A 20,398-nucleotide genomic window follows, 5' to 3' on the forward strand; every position below is an offset into this window, starting at 1 on the left:
TTACCCCTGGGTCCCAGCTGGTCTGCACACAACTCCTACCTGCCGGGGAAGGAGGAGACCTGCAGGGCTGAGGGTTTCCTTACAAAATGGCTGCCGGGTGACCGGGGCCCTCAGGACAAAGGTAGATGCAGCGGTTACCCGTGATGAGGCCGAACGTGATTGGGAACTAGAAACGCCAGGTGACAACACTCAGGTGCGCCCCGTGGGCCCAGGCAAGCATCATTCCCTTGCTTTACAGGTGTTCTTAGTAGGAGTCGGCCCCGCGATCCGCAGGAGGAAGCTTGGACAAGGGGCGCCCGGGCGCTCAGCGCTCAGGGGCGCGTGGTGACCCCGGGTCCCGGGATCGAGTCCCGCATCGGGCTCCCTGCACCGGGCCTGCTTCTCCCTCTGCCTGCGTCTCTGCCTCTCGCCCTGTGTCCGTCATGAATACATAAAATCTTTAAAAAATAATAATAAATAAGAATGAACACTTGGCCAAGAGAGTCTAGATCTTCGAACCTGCCGTGAGACGCGCCGTCTGAGGCCCGAGCATGCCCAGGGGACGCGCCACACGCCACGGGCTTCCCAAACGCCCATTTGACAAATGAAGGACTCGACGGGACTCAGACTCGGGGATGCCGGGCCGCCGGCCGAGCGACTCCGCTGCGCGAGGACCGCCGCTCTCGCCTCGCAATACGGGAAATGGGCCCATCCTGGGGGCCTCCCGCGGCCGCTCCCGACGCGCTCTGCGAAGGGGGGGGGGGGAGGGCGGGGCGGCCGCGGGGAAACTGAGGCCGGGCCGGCGGCACGCGCTCGCCGTGGCGGGCTCGGGCTCACTCACCTCGCCGGCCGTGTTGGCCAAAGCGATGAGATCGCGCTTGGGCGACCAGACCAGGAAAATGATCTCCTGCGGCAGCTGCTTCTCTCCCACCACCCGGAAGGACGGGAAGCAGGTCGGGAAACGCAACATGGGGGCGGCCCTGCGGGGACTCCCCGGTCGGACGCCGCCGAGGGGGGGGGGCTCCCGGCCAGGCGGTACCGGGGGTCCCTCTCCGCGGCCCGCGCCGCCCGGACCACCTCCCCCCGCCTCCCCGCTCCTCCACCCGCCGCGCGCCCGAGCCCCCGCGCCGCCCGCCGCCCGCCGCCGCGCGCTGCCGGCACTTCCGGGCCCGGACTTCCTCGCGAGAAGACCCGGAGGCGCGCGGGGCGGGGGCGCGCGGGGGCGAGGAACGCGGGCGGGGGCGCGCACGGGGCGGGGGCGGGAGCGCGCGGCGGGGACACGCGGAGGGGGCGGGAGTCGGGAGCGCGCGGGGGGCACGCGGAGGGGGGCGGGGACACGGGGGCGCGCGGAGGGGGGCGGGAGGCGGGAGCGCGCGGGGGGCACGCGGAGGGGGGCAGGGACACGGGGGCGCGCGGAGGGGGGCGGGAATCGGGGGCGAGGACACGCGGACGGGGGCGCGCACGGGGCGGGGGCGGGAGCGCGCGGAGGGAGCGGGGACACGGGGGCACGCGGAGGGGAGCGGGAGCGCGCGGGGGGCGGAGGCGGGGGCGCGCGGCGGGGCCCCCCAGCTCCAAACCCCCTGAGCGGGCAACTAGCTCGACTGTCCCAGTAAGGCCGGCGGTTGACAGGCGGTAGCAGGTGGTAGTGCGAGGGCTGCGCGCTCACCCAGGCCTCCTCCCGCGGAGGACCTCCCGGGGCAGAGGACCTACAGGAGGCCCGAGGCCGGGGCGGGGGCCGCGCCCTGAAAGGCTTAGGCTGCGCTCGGCCGGGGCGGAGATGCGGGTTGACGCGGCTACGTGTCAAGGGCCGAGGGAAGGCGGGCAGGGCGGCGGCGGGAGCGAGGCGGGTGTCCGGGGCGGAGTGCGAGTCCGTGACGACCCACAGGACCCTGCGAGGTCAGGTGTGACGGGGAGAAGGCCGGGCCCGCGCACCTTCAGGAATGGAAGCGGGAACCATGTGGGCTGTGACTCCTCTAGGCCATGCGAGAGGCTGTCATCTGGAGGGGTCCAAGTCATAAAATCGGTGAAACATACAAAGTAAAAAATTGGCTGGAAAGAGATGGACGTAGATCGGTGTTGGAATCTCTCATCCTACGAGGGTTGCATTTATTAAATGACAAAAAAAAAAAAAAAACCCAACTCAAAGTGGCAGAAGTAATAACTAGAATGTATTGGTTCATGTACAAGTCCAGAAGCAGAGCCGACCTCAGGGCAGGCTAGATCCAGGGACTCAGGAGACATCGAGGACCAAGCTCAGGGCGGACACCATCATGAGGCTGGCTCCCCCCGGGGTCGGAGGAAAGCTGCCATCAGCAACTGGATCTACGCGCTTCTGCATTCAGAGAGAGAACGAAGGCCTCTTCACCAATCACAAGACCAAAGCCCTGAGCTTTGCCGTGATTAGACCAAGCCCTATCATGAGCCTAACCTGCAATCAGTCACAGGTACGGAGTATGGAACAATGCCCCATAAAAAGTCCTCCCCAGGGATCCCTGGGTGGCGCAGCGGTTTGGGGCCTGCCTTTGGCCCAGGGCGCGATCCTGGAGACCCGGGATCGAATCCCACATCGGGCTCCTGGTGCATGGAGCCTGCTTCTCCCTCTGCCTATGTCTCTGCCTCTCTCTGCCTCTCTCTCTCTCTCTCTGTGTGACTATCGTAAATAAATAAAAATTAAAAAAAAAATTAAAAAAAAAAAGTCCTCCCCAAGAGCTGGTGAGGATGTCGGTCATCTCTCTCCCAAACCCCACGACAGGCACACGTTGGAGAGGGTGGGAAAGATCCTGCCGACACAGCCAGTCAACACTTCAACAGGACACTCAATCACAACTAGCCAAAGGGTAGTTTTAAGTATAAAGGTATTTGGGAGATGGTCCATCCTGCCAGAGTGAGTCTAAATCCGGGGTGTTTTGTCTGTCTCTGCGAAAGAAATTCAGAGACCAACTCATGTGATTCCAATCTGAAGAATAGTTCTAATAAGAGCTACAGAACCAGTATTCACAGGTATCGAAAGCTCTCCTAAGGAAACAAAGGAAAGTCATCAGTGTGGTTAGCACTTTTACAAGTTGTTTACAAGAGTGAAAAAATGCAAACAACTTAGATGTCCAACCATAAGAGGCTGACTTAAAAAAGTACATTATGCCCATACTGAAGAATAATACTATTGTAAATATAAACTGATGTTCAGATGTTTATGAAAAAAAGAATTACAAAATGGTAGGTAGTCCCCATTCCATTTTTTGTGGGGGATATTTTAGAGTGTGTTTATATAGCTATTTATGCAAAAATTTATTTTTGAAGAACATACACAGAAGTTGTGGCAGTGGTTATCTCTGGGAGGTAGGGGACTGGAGAGGCTTTTCGTTTTGATTTACCTGGCTCGTGCATTAATTGTAAAGTCAACAGGTAAGCCCTTTGTCTTTCTGTCCTCATTAAGCACGTAAAATATTGTCTGATTTCTCTGATTTCTCCTACTCCTCGCCCCTACATTCACAGGTAAAGAAACTGGCCCATCTACTCAGGCCTAGTCTCTCAGAGACCAGCAGATGTTAGGCCTCTAATCTGCAGTGGTATTAAGTAACCAAATAGTGTGAGAATCTTGTGCCTGTCCAGCTAACAGGATAATACTCACCTCTCAGAGCTCCGAGATCTGCTTGCTCACTTTGGGTGTTTTTCCCCCCCTAAGTCTTGCTGAGTTAACATTTATACTAACTCGCCTGAAATCAAACTGTCGAGATCACATCTTCACCTGATTGCAATGACCTTCTTAGCTGACCCTTGACTAATTTAACCCCTGTCCTCATGCTCCAATTAAAATCGCATCAAATAGGTGAAATTAGATTTTCCTTTGCATTTTGTGCAAGCTCTCCTTACCTCGGCAGCTCTAAGCGTCTTAGGTTCTTACTCAGGTCGCCCAGTTAGGGTTTTGAGACCTCACACAGTATATTACATGGCATCTCCACTCACTCAGTCCTGATTTATGAGCAGCTACCACTTGGTGGGTGAGCCAGGGTGTTAGTCAGCCACCCACTTCCTGGGGTCATGGGGAGAATTAGTGAAGTCACACGTGCAGCAGCTGTTGTCTCTGACATTAGTGTGCAAAGCACAGCTCCAGGAGCTAGTGAACACACACCACGGTGTCCACAGGCCACTGCTACCAACGAGCTTATCTGGACAGGGGAAGTAAGTACAAAAAAGTCGATCTAATACAGGGCATAGTTTAAGTACCTTAAAAGAAGTAGGGGGAAAAAAAAGAAAGTAGGAATGGGAATGAAAGACATACAAACATGCACTTTTTTTTTTTTTTTTTTTTTTTAATTTACTTATGATAGTCACAGAGAGAGAGAGAGAGAGGGCAGAGACATAGGCAGAGGGAGAAGCAGACTCCATGCACCGGGAGCCTGACGTGGGATTCGATCCTGGGTCTCCAGGATCACGCCCTGGGCCAAAGCAGGCGCTGAACCGCTGCGCCACCCAGGGATCCCGACATGCACGTTTTTATTTCACTGGCAAGAAACATACTATTCCAGGAGAGACACCAATGGGGACATCTTGAGGGAGGCAGCATCACACCAGGACCCTTTGTGGGCTGTGATTTTATTTAAAAATTAGACTTCTCCTAGATGTCCTAGTATTTTGTAGATGACTTTGAGGGGGTCAGATATCAACCTACGTGTTTTTCTTAAAATTACCTCGAAAGCTGAATTATTCGAAGTTTAAAGGTTCTCAGTCTTGCTCACCTAGTACATCCCAATCATTAACACACACCTAAACCCTCAGTAGCAAGACCGTCTTCCTACTGACTCTAAGTCCTCCAATATTGTTTCAGCCTGTTGTCCTTTTTTCAGTCCTTCTAGGAAAGAGAAAAGACCGAGGGGAGCCTGGGTGGTTCAGTCAGTTGAACATCCAGCTCTTGATCTCAGCAATCCGGTCTTGATCTCGGGGTCGTTAAGTTCAACCCCGGGCGTGGAGCCCACTTTACAAAAATAAATAACGATTAAAATAAATAAATGAAACAAAGAGGAAAGACACCTCTCCGTGTCTTAGGCACACCTGTTAAGAACTGAACGGTACCCTCTAAATCCAGATGTTGAAGCCCAGCCTCCAGTACTTCAGAATGGGACTGTATTTGGAGATGGGACTTTAAAAAGGAAATTAAGGTAAAATGAGGCCATGTGAGTGGACCTTAACCCAATCTGATTAGTATCCTTAAAAAGGAAACCTGGATGCAGAGAGATAGCGGGGAATCATATGCACAAAGGAAACACCACGGAAGGCTAAGGAGAGGCAGCAGATCCAAATTTGCCAACACCTCATTCTTGGGCTTCCGGCCTCCAGAACTGTGAGAAGATAAATTATTGTGATTTAAGCCGCCAGTCTCTGATAGTTTGTTATGGTAGCCCTAGCACACGAATACACCTACCATATGAAGACTTCTAGAAGATTCCATGCTTTCATCAAATTTTTTTGAGCACCTACATAATGCATGAGAGATATAAGATGGTATAAAATGGGTACGGACATTAAGAAACTGAAATCTTGTGGGGAAACACAATCTGTAAGCCTAATCACAGAACAATACACGAAAAGTGCCTGAAATGTGGTTGCAGAACACCTCCAGAGAGGAAGGTATGGGATGGTAGCAGGGACACAGCCTGGACTTCCCAGAAGACAGTGAGACTCCGGCCAGGGCCTGAAGGCTCCATAAGGGTTTAATAGGTGGCCAGATGGAAGGAAATACTCCTGGAAACATAAAGAAGAGGAAGAGGTGAAAACAGTGGGCATATTGGAGAAATAAATCAGAAGTGAATTAGTCTATCAAACTAAATATAAGAAAAAACTTGAAATATGATCACTCAGGGCCTACAAAGTGACTCTGGATTTCCTTGAATTTTGTAATATAAGCAAGAAGTTTAATGAAATTTAGCTGTAATAATTTAAGAAAAACATCCTTTTAAAAAGCTTAGAAAATTTTAGGTGTCTAATTTAGGGACTTTCCTCAATTGCTGTTTTGAGTAGGTAGCTATCTTAATATTCAGAAATGCATATTTTTAATTAGAACAAATAAACTCATCTCCCATCACACTTTACATCCCAGAGACATTTTTACATCCTATTCTTTACTACCTGAGAAAAGAAAGAAGCAGTTAGTTCTTAAAATTAGTATTAATTGAACACAAAAGCAAAATCACCAAAATTTTTTAAAGATTTATTTATTGGGGGGGTAGCAGAGAGAGAGAGAGAGAATCTCAAGCAGATTCCTTGCTGAGAGCAGAGCCTGACACGGTGGGTGGAGGAGGAGGAGCTCAATCTCACATCCTTGACATCATGACCTGAGCTGAAATCGAATCAGGGAGGGGAACACTCACAATGGTCTGCAAAAGGTTCCTATCTCACCCAGTCACCTCTAAATCTACCGTTCCGATCACCATAGCAGCCCATGTGCAAAAGGGGGTAAGGGAAGTGCTTTTTTTTTTTTTTTAATGCTTTATTTACTTATTCATGAGAGACACAGAGAGAGAGGCAGACACGGGCAGAGGGAGAAGCAGGCGGGCAGAGGGAGAAGCAGGCTCCCTGCAGGGAGCCCGATATGAGACTCGATCCAGGGATTCCAGGATCACACCCTGGGTCAAAGCCAGCCGCTCAACTGCTGAGCATCCCCACCCCCCCCACCCCCCCCACCCCCCCCACCCCCGGCATACCAAGGGAAGTGTTTTCTGATTCTTGTTTAGTCCAGGGGGCTTAGCTCATCTTTTGATATCGCTGGATATACAGCCCCATCCACTGATCAGGGCCACGCTTAATGCCTTCCACACCAGGCATCAAACAGTCCTAACTTAAAGACCAGATGGAATTTCATTGCCAGATGGGGTGCAGTTCTTGCACCTTCACTCACAGGACTGTAGCTAAGCCCAAGCAAGCATGCTTCCAAACCTGCTCTAAAGCAGCTGTTTGGGAGTAAGAGAAAAGTCATTATGCAAATGAAAGCAACCAAAAGTATGCAATCCTAAGGAGATCACACGTCAGATACCCAGCAGAGAAAGGGGAGAGGGCCTGTGTGTTCTCAGAGTTCAAACCCAGCCCCTTCACTACAGTGATACTGGACAACCATATGATTACCATTAGGGCCCCGTACCCATCCATCTGCCCTTGTTAACATTTCTCACTCACGGAAATGAGAGCCAGGCACATGTGCCTCATTTAACATAACCATAAAAACAAGCCTGTAATAAGATAATTACATAATAACAAAGAAATGGGCTGTGAGTGAATGACCTGGCCAAGGACATACAGTCAGGAAGGGTTCATCAGAATAGGGACGAGAGGTTTTAGTCTCCAAACTATCCTGCCTTCTGCTACTACTTTTACAAAGAAATAAATTTACTGCCTCAGTTAAAAGACATGGAGTTGATGGAGCGAGTCATAATTCTAGACATCTCATTCATTCTACAACATTTAAGTGCTTCTACACCATCAAAGGACACTGTAAAAAGGACTTGACAAGTATTTAATAATAAAACCATAATTATAATCTTTGTATCTTAAGACTACTTTTTGGAAATTCTCTCCATCATCTTCAGATTTTTGTCTAAAACTAATTGTTCATTGTACTTTTCTTTGCAAGAGGGGTTTAAGTCATCATACAATATTTTGATACTTAGAACATTTCTGTATCTAAATTAACATTCTTGTGTTTAACATAAACCAGACTTCACATTCTCACTTTCATTTTTCTTCTGACACTTTCTGCAAAAGAATGCTGCATGCCCGTTGTTCAAAAGAGGCCCAAATCATGTGATTGGGAGAGATTTAAAGTGAGAAAAAAGGCACACAGAAAGATCTGGTCAACCATCTCAGGATGGAACACCTCCCCATGTCCCCAGAGAGGCTGCTGAGGTGTCCATAAACCAGCAAATACTACCTGCCTATTATCTGGCTTAGAAAGGTGCATACCTTTGAAAGCAACAGAATTTAAGTCCAATGTGGCCCTTTCAGAAAATGGCATCAAAGGTTGGACAATAAATCTTTCTTATTCTCGAGTCACTGGACATTTAAGAGCAAAGATATTGATGGGCTCTTTCTCTCCTGTTCTTCTTCCTTGTAACAGATGTATGATTCATGGATTGTCCTTTAGTGATCCCCATTTTCATCTTATTACTTTTTCTTTGCTTCTGCTTTCTGACAGCTCTGAAAAACAAGGTGCTAAATTATTTTGTAGAATAAGCATAGTGAATTATGTAATTATGTTGGAATTTAATTAACCAGCTGACCAAATAAGAAAACAGAAGGAGAAGAATTTACTGTATCATAAGCATAAATCCTCAGAATCCTCACCATAATAACAAGGAGACAATCAGAGGCCTGACTAAGCAAAATGCTTAAGTAAAGAAATTTCTCTGAAAGACGGTTACTACAGATTTATTTGGGACAAGCCCACTAGAGGTAGAAAGTCAAGCCAGGAAAAGCCACCCACTGTGCTTAACCATATGGTAGACTCTGGTCAGCATGTGGCCACCAAGCACTTGGAATGTAGTGAGAATATGTGCTCTAACACATAAAATGCACACCGGATATTGAAGAAAGAACACAAAATATTTTGTCAATAACTTTTATATCGATTGTGTGTTCAAATAATATTTGGGACATATATTATTTAAAATTTAAAAACAGTAAGGCCAATGAGGTCCGAGGGTGTTTTGCTGCTATTTTGGTATTGGTACATCTGTACTGCTCAACTCAGCATTTCAATTTTCAAATCCTTGAATTACATTTTTCAGGAAAAGGACCGATACATGTGCCAGTTAGCAGAGGCAGAGAAATGAAATGGCACAATGGAAAAATGGGCAGCACTTACAGAGGCCCATCTTGTAAGCTCTACAGCTAATTTTCCTTTCCTCGATGGGTCTAAAAGTCCAGACAAGTGCCACATAGGATGTCCACATGTTGTGGTCTTTGCCTTCTTGAGTGACGAGCTTCACAATGATCGACTTGGAACTCACGCTCTAAGAACACTACACCAGAACAAAACAGATCCTTAAGCTTCTGGTGCTCTCTGAACCAGGTTCCAGACAATCTATAGCTGAGAAAGATTACCGGTCGGTTCATTCATTTTCTCTAAGCTAGCAGAATCATGCCATTTATCATATCACAAACCAAGGAAAGGGCTGGGGCTGCCACCACGGGCAAACCTGGAAGATCCCCACGGGTACCCAGCAATATCTGTCATTAGACTCACTCCTCCTAAACCCCAAGTCCTAGAGAGAAGCTTATTCTTCATCTTCCCAAGACCAAAATCCGGCAAAGGGCCTTCATGTATAGTATATGATCCCTCAGTGGACCAAACGCAGGCCTCGCTTTTTGTTCACACAACATATATAGTAAGGGCTGGAAATACAAAAATGAGAGGCATAGTCTTTGACTCCAAGGATCTGGGAGACTGAGACAAGGTAGATGTCACTTATCATTTCCCTCCCCTAATTTTTTGGGGGGAAAGAAACTGAGGCTATGAAATCCTCTGTGAGGAACCAGCAGAACCAGCTTGATGCTAGAACCTGTGTTCTTAACTACCTTGATACTATATACTCTCCTAAATTATTCAGATATGTGAAGTGCTAAGCATAGAGTAATCACTAAACAAACATTAGCTATTATTAGTAGCTCCACATGACTATTCTTCAGAATTTTGCTTGACAACTTTCCATTTTTTCTTATTTAGATTTTGGATTATACAGTGGGTAACCTATCAGTTCAAAAATAAAACAAATACCACAGCTATCTTTATACTCTTTTGTATGCTATATAAATCTCCTTTCCCTCCAGCCATTATTTTAAGTAGGCTAATGTCCTGACAAGGGATGATTTAGCAAATTTATTAAGTATAATCTCTTGATGGCACAATGAAGCTGTATGTGCCTGTAAAGAAAATTTAAACAAATTTTCTTCGGCTTATCTACTTATAAAAAGAACTAAACATGAACCAGCAGACCCCACTAAAGGACACAGTAAACAAAAGCAGAAGAAAATATTCATTTGTAATATGAATAAACAAACTTTCCAGAGATAAAGTCTTTCAACTGAGTATAAACTGCATTCCTTGAGTATAAATCATTATTTTGTTTTGCCTTAAAATTGAATTGACCTAGTGTTTGTCCTCTAAATTATAGGTATTTATGTAATGATAAAAATGATTAACCACAAGAGGGAGCCAGCACCATTCCACTTCATGAGCAAAGGCAAATTAAACTCAAGAAAAACAAATTAATATGACAGCTATGAGATCTTTTATGCCATATATGCTAAAAAAGGTGATTTAAATTATTTTTTATCATTGTAAAGAAAAAAATTTGCCTTGCCAATTTCATTAGGAAAATTTTTTGAAAGCCATCCCTGAAGAGAACTGTTTGCAGGAGTTTAGGAGTCTCTTCTGAGAGAAAAAAAGTAATGCTATTTAAGACTTATCAGGTATACCACATCCTAATGGACTTGCTCCCTGAATTAAACTTGATAAAATCTAGTACTGAAAGATACTAAATGGTTTCCTTCAATGAAAACAATAGCATACTACTCAGCAAACTAGCCCAAGCTACAGAGGAGCCAACAAGGAGCTTATAAGACATTAGCAAAACGCAAATTAAGTTTCCATGTATCATAAGATCACACACTGAAAGTCTGAGCATATTACTAACTCTGTTTGCGACCACAATTACCTCGTGCATGGGGCAACAATCCCATGCCACTAGCTTATTAGGTGGTCCTTTATTCCTAAAGGTTTCTAAGAAAAAATCTTTTATACACTACTTAATTTAGAAACTTTAATTTCTACCCTGGATTACATACTGGAAATAACTGTTTAAAGTAAATTTGATGAAAAGTGATGGAAAAATAAAACAGTAGGCAGAATTTAAATAGCTGGACCTTACTGGCAAAAACTAATTGCCACTGACTAAAAACAAATTAACAAAGGGAAAAGAATTCTAATACAATCATAAATAACATTAGATATTTCTAATACTAAGAATTTTTTTTATCAGAAGTCGTGAGATAGCTCAAAAATGTTATGCTGACCTCAATTCTCACAAGTTTTTTTTTTTTTTTTAAGATTTATTTATTCATGAGAGACAGAGAGAGAGAGAGAGAGAGAGAGAGAGAGAGGTAGAGACAGAGGCAGAGGTAGAGACAGAGGCAGAGGGAGAAGCAGGCTCCATGCAGGGAGCCCGACGTGAGACTGGATCCTGGGTCCCCAGGATCACGTCCTGGGCCGAAGGCTGCGCCAAACCACTGAGCCACCCGGGCTGCCCAATTATCACATAATGTTAATGTGTGCTTTTCATAACAATAAAACAAGAAGACTCAATAACTATCATCCCTTTTAGGTTTTTTTCTAAGTGTAATCATTCAAATGAGCCCAGTTGAAATAGCAATGATTTTTCTAAATATGCTGTTGTCATCGGTATAACTTTGCTCTGAGTGATAACCAATACCAAATATTGGTCGAAAGAAGTAAAAATAATCATAGAAAAAAAGTGGTAAAAATTAAAATTTTCATATTTAAATAGTAAATGTTTTTTTTTTGAAGTCTGATATAATTTAGAGATATCTTCGTTTTCCAATGTGTTCACCATGGGATTACACACTACATTCCATCTGAAATGCCTTCTCTAGCCTCGCCTGCTGTCATGTGTCTGCACCCGATCTATCCTGACTTGAATATCATGTCCATCAATAAAGCTTGGGCTCTCTCCCCACAAATTGTAATTTCACATGACCCACAGGACATATAAAGTTAATCAGTTTCTACCTTATACTTCGGTGATTTTCATGTCTTACCTATAAAAATGTTAAGCTCTTTTATTCACACTCCCCCCATCTATGCAAACAATAAATAACAGTAAGACAGCAAATAATTCAGCACTTCTGAATCCTTAATGCATACTTTTATAGACTGCTTTATACAAATCACAGAAGGAAAATTTTTTTCTAGGCAATAAAAGAAGTCAACTCACCTGTTCACTTTCTTAGATGTAGTAATTTTAGGACAAGTACTACGTTTATGGTCTAATTCACCACAAATAAAGCAGCCATCTTTAGGGCCCCCGCAAGAATGATCTGGAAGCGCACAGTGACCACAAATGCTACAGTGGATCCAGGCTACAAAATAAAAATTAAGTCTTAGAAGAAGTTCATTTAATATAATTTTTCATTTGATCAGCCCTTATGACAGGGAAGCATGAATAGTGTTTAGTTCAGATAATGTGACCAGTTGGCATTGCTGGTTATAATTTGGCTAAAGAGGCCAAGGTTAAGAGGTCGGAATCCCACATAACCCAGCTAACTTCTTTCTGATATGTGGCAACAAATGCAGCCCTTCTTCAATGAGTCATAAGCTGAGAGCCACTGACACAATGGGGGCTGGCTGAGTGACACAAAGCCCTATTAAAATAAGCCAAACCAAATGCCACACTGAAACAGGTTACAAAGTCATGTCTCCCTATGAAGGAGAGAGTGTGCACTTTGGTAACTGCAAAAATTAGAAAGCAAGTAAATCAATGCCGGTCTCTATATTATTTTTTTTCCTCTTATAAATACAATTAAATAAAAATCCTATTTAGGTGAAGAAAAACTCTGAAATGTTTTCATAGGCTCTCAAACACTGAGTTTAAATACTTACAAGGTTTTACACACTTTTTGCAGAAAAAGCAATGGTTCCATTTCCTGCCATCCTACAAAAATAATTTTTAAATTATGTTTAATCCATCATTAAAAATCAAGTTCCACAATTAAAAATTAAAATGTCTTATTAAAATCTGTGTAAATTATTCATTCCTTATTTCTCACTTTCCTGGGCTTCACAATTAAATACTTTGATTTTAATCTATGCATTTCTCCACTCAACTCAAACGTCTCCTTGATGGGCCCCAATTTTCTTAACTGGAAAACTAGGGGATTTATCTACATGATCTTGAAAGTCCACTCCAGTTCAAGCAACCCAATCTACACAAAGAAGAACTTGATGAAAATTTCAAGAGAATTAATGATTCATAACTTTTACGTGTCTATGCAGCATAATCCTTTGTGAAATTCATATTTGAGAACTTTAGATAATTTTAAAAGATAGAGATTATAGGCTACTGTTTGGGTAATGTTAAACCTGTGAAATGAAACTACCTAGAAAACTATACAAGACACTTACATGTCCAGTTTAATGACTATTATATAGCACACACTGATGAATCCCAACAGGTTAAGGAATACTGTTCCCCCATCACTCTCCCACATGCTCCTTCAAAATCCAGCACTCCTCCTTCCCCACCAAGTAACACTTAGTCTGGTTTCTGTGATGGACACTTCCTTGCTTTTGTTTATTTTTACCATTTGTGTGTGCACCTCTAAATAAAGAAGCTTTGTTTTCCTCATTTTGAGATTTATAAGACCTGGGCATATTTTTTTTTTAAAATAAAGAACACAGAGAGTTTCTAAACTGATTGAAATTACATGTAATCAGATGCACTACCACAGTTAAAAACAAGTATAACCAGTCATAAAATTGTGAGGTTATGAAAAATATACTTTATGATAGTTATAAAAATACAGCGTTTCCTTTGGAGAATTATTTGTGCGTATGAGCCAAACTAAACCTCACATGTTCTTCCTGACTGGATTTAGCTAAAATAAACAGGTCCCCTTAAGGGCCATCCCACCTCCTTAAAACAATAAATAGGAGGTATGTCCCCGTAGTCCTTCCTGATCTATAAAAACTGGGAAATACTTATCTACTCGGGCTTTGTGCAGAGTGACTGAGTAATCCATGTATGGTAGGAAAGATCCTGGCACATAAAAAGTACGTAGAATATGTTGTTATTATTTCATCAGAATAGGGAGAGTATCTTATGGTTCAGTACCGTATTTGAAGCATCTTAATTTTACCCTCAACAAAGTTTAGCATTCCTCTCGTGCCTTATCTGAAATACTCCTACTTTAGCAGTCATAGATGCCTCACATAAAAGTGAATTCAGGGGTGCCTGGGTAGCTCAGTTGGTCTAGCGTCTGCCTTCAGCTCAGGTCATGATCCCATGTCCATGGCGTCAGGCTCCCTTCTCAATCTACCTTTGCCTCCCAACCTCCCCATGTGTTCTCTCTTGATCAAATAAAGAAAATCTTTTTTTAAAAAAAGTGAATTCAAACAACTGTTAATGATGATGGAGGTACCTATTTTTTAAAGCCTGTTGTACTTTATAATTAGAAATAAAATATTGTATTGAAGTATAATTAGTAAATGATAATATGGTAATACAAATTATATCATCAAAATAACAGTAAGCAAATGTAATGAAACTAGTAAGCTAAAATAAACTGAATATGTTTTAATAAAAATGCATTCTATAGAAACCTATACCTTGGAGGTGCAAGAATTACAGTGCTCACAATGTTGATTCTCTAGGGAGATGTATCGTTGACACAAAGGGCAAAATCTAGGGAGGAAAGAAACAGATAAATCAGCTGCATATTCTCAGGAAGACTCACAGAGTAGACAATTATTATAAAGATTGAGTGTAATCCAAATTCAATATAAAATTATAGACCAAATTTAAAAGTAACAGAAGAGCTATATGAGCCAGTATTAACAGCATTTTGATATTAGATATATAGAACTTTATTTTCAGTGACTCATGTATTTCAAGGCCTCACTAGGATCTTACCTGTACCCTTCTTCACTAGGAAGGATTATTTTGTTGGGCGGAATATTGGTGAAAATACGCACAGGAGACTGTTTTCGACCTGTCTTCCCATGTTTATAAAGTGCATGATTATCATAATCTACCTAGAAAGTTTAAAAAAATTTGAAAAAGAAAATTTATTCAAATGAGTCAACATTGATGAAGATTTCTTAACCAATAAAGAACAAGCTGATGCTAAGATAGAGTTAAACCAAAGTATTTAAGAAGAAATTCTTAAAAGCAAGAGTTTGCTTATTCATCAACAGACTCAGAACAGCCTCTGTGGAGTGAAATTTCATTACAGAAAAGGTAAACTTTTCTTTTTTTTTTTTTTTTTAAAGATTTATTTATTTATTCATGATAGACACTCAGAGAGAGAGAGGTGGAGATACAGGCAGAGGGAGAAGCAGGCTCCATGCAAGGAACCCGATGTGGGACTCGATCCCGTGACTCCAGGATCACGCCCTGGACCGAAGGCAGGTGCTAAACCGCTGAGCCACCGAGGGATCCCGGTAAACTTTTCTATAAAAGGTAAACTGGTTATAGAAAAGGTAAATTTTTCTATAAAAGGTAACCTGGTTATGATAAATTCACATTGCCTGGTATTAAGAAAACAACTATAATCTTTTAACCAATACAAAAGACTTCACAAGAAGGCCTATTACACAATTAAGAATTTTACCCTTGGAGATGTGTGCCAGCTTGGCTGGGGCTTTTCACCACTGTGTGTGAAATCCGCTACATGTCAGTTCTCAGGTCAACGAGTCTTGGTACAGCCTTACTCTGACCCCCTACCATTCGCTATTTGACCTCTACATCCTGGCAGGGCACAGGTTGGGGACCAGGGCGTGGCTGTGCCGCTCACTTGTTGTGATGTGAGGCAAATTTATGTAATTCTCACCCAGAAAAGGAGGTTAGTGAGCCCTGCCCCAGAGATGCTGTGAAGGTGATGTGAGATAATGTGTGTAAAATGCCGAGTTCAGGGCCTGGCATACGGTAGCAGCAGAAAGATGCAGATGAGTTGTGACTGTTTCAAACATCTACCTCTCCTCAAGACCCCAACCTCAGCCTTCAGGCTTGGCTGATCATCTTGAAAGGATGCTGAAGCTAACAGGCTCAATTTCTATTAGCTTCTCACTCTCGTCTCCTTCTCCAACCTCTCTGGTTACCCATACATGTTCTCACTTTGCTTTGAAACCTGCTCTGAACCCACTTGGTCACTAAGTCCGTCTTTCTTTAGATCAATAATTCTCCAAGTGTTGGGTCTGGATCAGCAACATCAGCATCACCCCTGAGATCTTGTTAGGAAAGAGCCTCTCGCCCTGTCAAGGACCTAACAAAACAGAAGTTCTTGGGAGTCAGGCCTCACAATCTGTATTTTTCACAAGCCCTCCTGGCGCACTGAACGTTGAGAACCACTGTTCTAGATTATCCACAAGAATACCATGAGATTTTTATGAAGTCGGTACAGGCAGGAGCCCAATGTTCAAGTAAGTTATAATGAGTTGTTTAGATTCCAGACAAGAATACGCTTAAGAATTTTTCAGAAGAACTGGCTTGCACACTAGCTCTATTTAATAAGCAAATCATAAACATGTAAGGACTTAATGATAATGGAAAGAGAGGGCTTTAGTGAGAAATTCTGAAGCTCTCCTTATGCCCTACCACATTAATAGGTGAACAAGTTCAGGAAGACTGATCAACAAGCTTTAGCAGGGGCAGGTGGGGGTGTAAGTGCTAGAGACCCAGAGAAACAAGGGACAGTGTGGGACAGCACTTTATAAACATGGTAAGTGCTAGACGGGGAGACCCAGCTAGACAAGGGACAGTGTGGAAAAACCAACCCAAAACCAAAAGCAAAACCCTGGGAGTTCTGGTTCCTGTGGATGGTGAATCCACAGTCTAGCGTACCGTATGAAATCTGGCGCTGGCCCAGAGCTGCCCTGCACAGAAGTGTAACATCCTAACAAGGAAAGCATGAGGTTAGATCACATTTGAAGTCCTGCATTCACTGATAAAACCAGTTCATTTCTACTGAAAGTAATGGGAATAAATAGGATTTGTTGTTTAACATTTTGGGGGTATTTTTTCAGAAAAGCACAAACTGGAAGGATCTGATAACTATTTTATAACTGAAGGGGTGTCAGTGGATTCGAAATTAGACTAAGCCTTTATTGCTTTGGAGAAGAGAAGTAGGACCAATGGTTAGAAGTTAATAGGGAGCATATTTTATCTCAATATGAGAAAATTTTCTAACGATTAGAGCTATTAAATAGAGTTGCCTTGTAAGTCTGCAGGACTTGGCTCACTGAAAGCATTCAAGTGAGGCCGGACGACTGCTTGTCATGAATTTAGTGGAGAGGATTATTATGGTGGGAAGTTAGCCTACGTTACACCCCTAATGGTTCTTTCCAACTTTAAAATTCTATGAATATATGTTACCTATTAGAGGCTAAAATACAAAAGCAGATTTTACTTCAAAACTACCTTAAAATATTAATGTAAGTAGTTTTCTTTAAAAATGATTTAAATTCCCAATTATTCCCTAATGCATTCCTCTATGTATTTAATAAATATATGACACCTTATTAAATTCAACAAAGATATTTTGAACATTTATGGATGTCATAGGAAAAAAAAAAATCTTCCCAAGAGAACCTTTCGAAGATCTTCAAATGTTGGAAGAGAGGGCCTTAGAAAGATTTCTAGTAAATGGAATATCCCATGTAATACAATAGACAGCAGATGGAAGAGAGGGAAAGAGAGAACAATTTCTTTATGGTTACCCAAGGAGTCGAAAATGTATGTGTCAGGAAGGTAGTTGATTGCTTGATTTTGCATAACCTAATTGAGATTATTATTATTTTTAAATGTGGGTTTGTTGTGCTAATTAACTATAAACATATGGTATGTAAAACGCATGCTGCTAGGGTAAATTAATGTACCTCTAACATACATCCATATTTCATAGCTTCATCCACACAAATAAACGTCCTATGGAAGCGCTGTAAAGCAAACACAATTTTGCAAATTGCATATCACTAGTGGTAGAGCTGATACACCATTTTCCCATCATTATCTCTGACATTTCACTCACAATGATGATGAGAGGCATTTTCAAATAGAAAATTTCTCCCATGGAACTGATTAATGTGATGAAGTACTGTATAGAAATGAGGGAAAGCACAAAATCTCTGCGATTCTTAACTTTTAATTTTATCTATACGCAAATTTCTTCTGTGACATGAGACTGAAACTAGTTATAAGGAAACCACCAAGACTTTCAAGTCAACAGACATTTATTTTGCACCTACTATGTTCTAGGCATCCTGCTGGGAAACAAAGATGAAATAAGACAAGAGTACTTGTAGTTCGCTAACTCCTTCGGGATTGTGTTCTCCTTAGTTTCAGTGTATCAAAATATCGCCATCAGCCAACTTCCACCAGAGCCCTGTCAAGATATCTTCATTTCTGAACGTGAAACTAACCTCGAAAGACAGTTTTCTACACAGGAGGATTTTCTAAAAGATAGCTGTAAAAAAATAAAACCCAAAGCTCTACTTTCAACAATCTAGACAAATGTCCAACATTAGGGAGAAACAAGAGATCACAGCACGTTCACAGTGGAAGGGAAGTGAGGCCACCTAGTTCAGATACGGTAAGTACAGGACCTGAATGCCACCACACCCCCACCCGGCCCCTGTGGTGGACACCACTAATCCATCACACACCACTCCCTGCCACCAGGCCTGATACTCTCAACAAATTCTCTGGAAAGTCGCTACCAATTTATCAGGCTTACCACTAAAGCACTAAAAGTGGAACGTACCTGCCATCTCTTTCCTGATTCAATCACTTTATTTTATAGGTAAGGAAACAGAGACCAGGAGATACACTGACTTCTCCCAAGATTAAAGAGCCTCTAAAAGTCAGTGGGCTAGGACGCATACTTCTGACTCTGAGTCAGAATTTCTTATATTATCACATTCTTCCTTCCTACTCTGCCCTTAATAAAACTCTTGCTTTTCTAGGTCTTTGATGATTGTTTTATTCTGTACTCATCAAGTGCTTTATCACTGAAGAAGTCTACGTAATTTATATTTTATGAAGATCTGCAGCATTTCTACCTTCCTTTCACCTGAAAAGTATTTTGAAAAAAGAGATTTAGTGATTTGGGTTTGTTTGTTTCTGCATTGTGGTTTAGGGGGCTTATAATAATCTTAGGCAATGTGAGAAAGAAGGTCTAATCACAGTCTATGGCAAAAACCTGTGAAGGAGGACAAGAGACTTTCAAATTTTTCATTTGATGAAGACAGCTAATATTCAAAACAAAGAACTGCTACAAAACCAGGTTAAAATAACAAGAAGGAAAAGGAAGAAAATAAGTTTCAGAAAGGATAATAATAATACATCCAGAGACATTTTCAAGGAAGAAAGAAAGAAGAAAAGAGAAAGAAAAATAGATTAGCAAGGTGAGGTACAACAAATAAGGTTTATAAACACAATAGGAGATATGGTACAATCAGTTTCTCCAACTGCGCATGCAATGGGCAGTAAGTGTTCTTATCTTTAGTAGAAAGATAAGATTTTTAGGAAAAATGAAGATTTGTTTCACAGCTTTTATTCTAGTTTTTCTTTTCAGAGTTTGGCTTTCTCTTTACTAAAAAAAAAAGACTGCTTTTCACCCTATTTGATATGGCCTATCTGATATGGCCTAGTTTGAAACTTTTTTCACCAATACACTGAATTGTATAATTATTTTTAATAAGCTTGGACCTTGGGACTATTTCTCAAAACTGAGACTCCAGTACTTCCCCAAGTTCCGTTCTAGTAACTCAGGCCATCAAAACAAGCCATGGCTGGTTTCTCCATATTAACCTCTCATCCACTCTACTCTGGATCTGCCTTTTTTTTTTTTTTTTTAAGATTTTATTTATTTATTCATAGACACAGAGAGAGAGGGGCAGAGACACAGACAGAGGGAGAAGCAGGCTCCATGTAGGGAGCCCGATGTGGGACTCGATCCCGGGTCTCCAGGATCACACCCAAGGCTGCAGGCAGCACCAAACTGCTGCGCCACCGAGGCTGCCCTGGATCTGCCTTTGCCTCCTCGCCATTTCAAGCTCTTGCCTGCAGTGAAAACTCATTTCTAAATGTACATAGGACAGTCTTCTGAGGGATCTTATGTTTTGCAATTTTAATGTTTCATATACTGTACCAAAACACAAAGAAACAAAAAGCCCCAAAGAAGAGTTTTACCCCCCACTCAGAGACTATCTGAACGGTGACATTATGCCAATGGTCTCAACAATGCTGGGAGCACTTATCTTTAGTCTATTTTGTTGTGTGTCCGGGACTAGGCTATGCCTTTTCCTGTATTGTCTCACATAATTCCTAAAACCACATGAGGCAGATATATTATTATTCTGCTCATTTAGCAGGTCACATGACCTGCAGAGAATTAGATAAAATGTGTAGGCCTAACGAGTAAGTGGCAGAACCAGGATTAAAACCCAGTTCCTTTTCAACTCCAGAGTTCATGCTGTTTTTCATTCAAAATGTTTTAAGCACCTCCTCTGTGCCAGACATTGTACTAGAAGATTATTCACTGTCAAAGACAGCAGGCGCTCCTGCCAACTGTAGTTTATTCAGTTAACATCTTTAGGATATGTCTGCTATTTCAGCACTGCAAACCTCAATACGAGAAG

General features: G+C 42.6%; 2 protein-coding genes and 1 long non-coding RNA gene across 7 annotated transcripts in view; 1 reads left to right on the plus strand and 2 right to left on the minus strand.

The window, feature by feature from the left end:
* ANAPC4 (anaphase promoting complex subunit 4) overlaps positions 1-1,090 on the minus strand; it is a 36,423-nt gene extending 35,333 nt beyond the window's left edge. Inside the window, exon 1 of the mRNA XM_025437226.3 lies at positions 821-1,090. Coding sequence (XP_025293011.1) covers positions 821-949 — 129 coding nt within the window. The 5' untranslated portion in view covers positions 950-1,090. The remainder of the gene's footprint in view (positions 1-820) is intronic.
* Positions 1,091-1,520: 430 nt separating this feature from the next.
* Positions 1,521-4,260, plus strand: LOC112653946 (uncharacterized). Its single transcript, XR_003132649.2, has 3 exons — positions 1,521-1,618; positions 2,167-2,423; positions 3,472-4,260. It is a non-coding gene; the product is annotated as an uncharacterized LOC112653946 (long non-coding RNA).
* A 2,915-nt stretch (positions 4,261-7,175) lies between these two features.
* The window catches only part of ZCCHC4 (zinc finger CCHC-type containing 4), a 44,743-nt gene continuing 31,520 nt past the window's right edge, over positions 7,176-20,398 (minus strand). For 4 of the 5 annotated variants that reach the window (XM_025437731.3, XM_049108726.1, XM_049108727.1 and 1 more), the window contains 5 exons: positions 14,673-14,794; positions 14,369-14,444; positions 12,644-12,695; positions 11,979-12,123; positions 7,176-8,163 (listed from right to left, as the gene is read on the minus strand). In XM_025437731.3, coding sequence (XP_025293516.2) covers positions 8,028-8,163; positions 11,979-12,123; positions 12,644-12,695; positions 14,369-14,444; positions 14,673-14,794 — 531 coding nt within the window. In that variant the 3' untranslated portion in view covers positions 7,176-8,027. Of the gene's footprint in view, positions 8,164-8,830; positions 8,988-11,978; positions 12,124-12,643; positions 12,696-14,368; positions 14,445-14,672; positions 14,795-20,398 lie in introns of all 5 variants that reach the window. The other variant, XM_035714447.2, reaches the window with a different exon arrangement.

The sequence above is a fragment of the Canis lupus genome, chromosome 3 (assembly GCF_003254725.2).
Source record: "Canis lupus dingo isolate Sandy chromosome 3, ASM325472v2, whole genome shotgun sequence".
Taxonomy (NCBI): domain Eukaryota; kingdom Metazoa; phylum Chordata; class Mammalia; order Carnivora; family Canidae; genus Canis; species Canis lupus.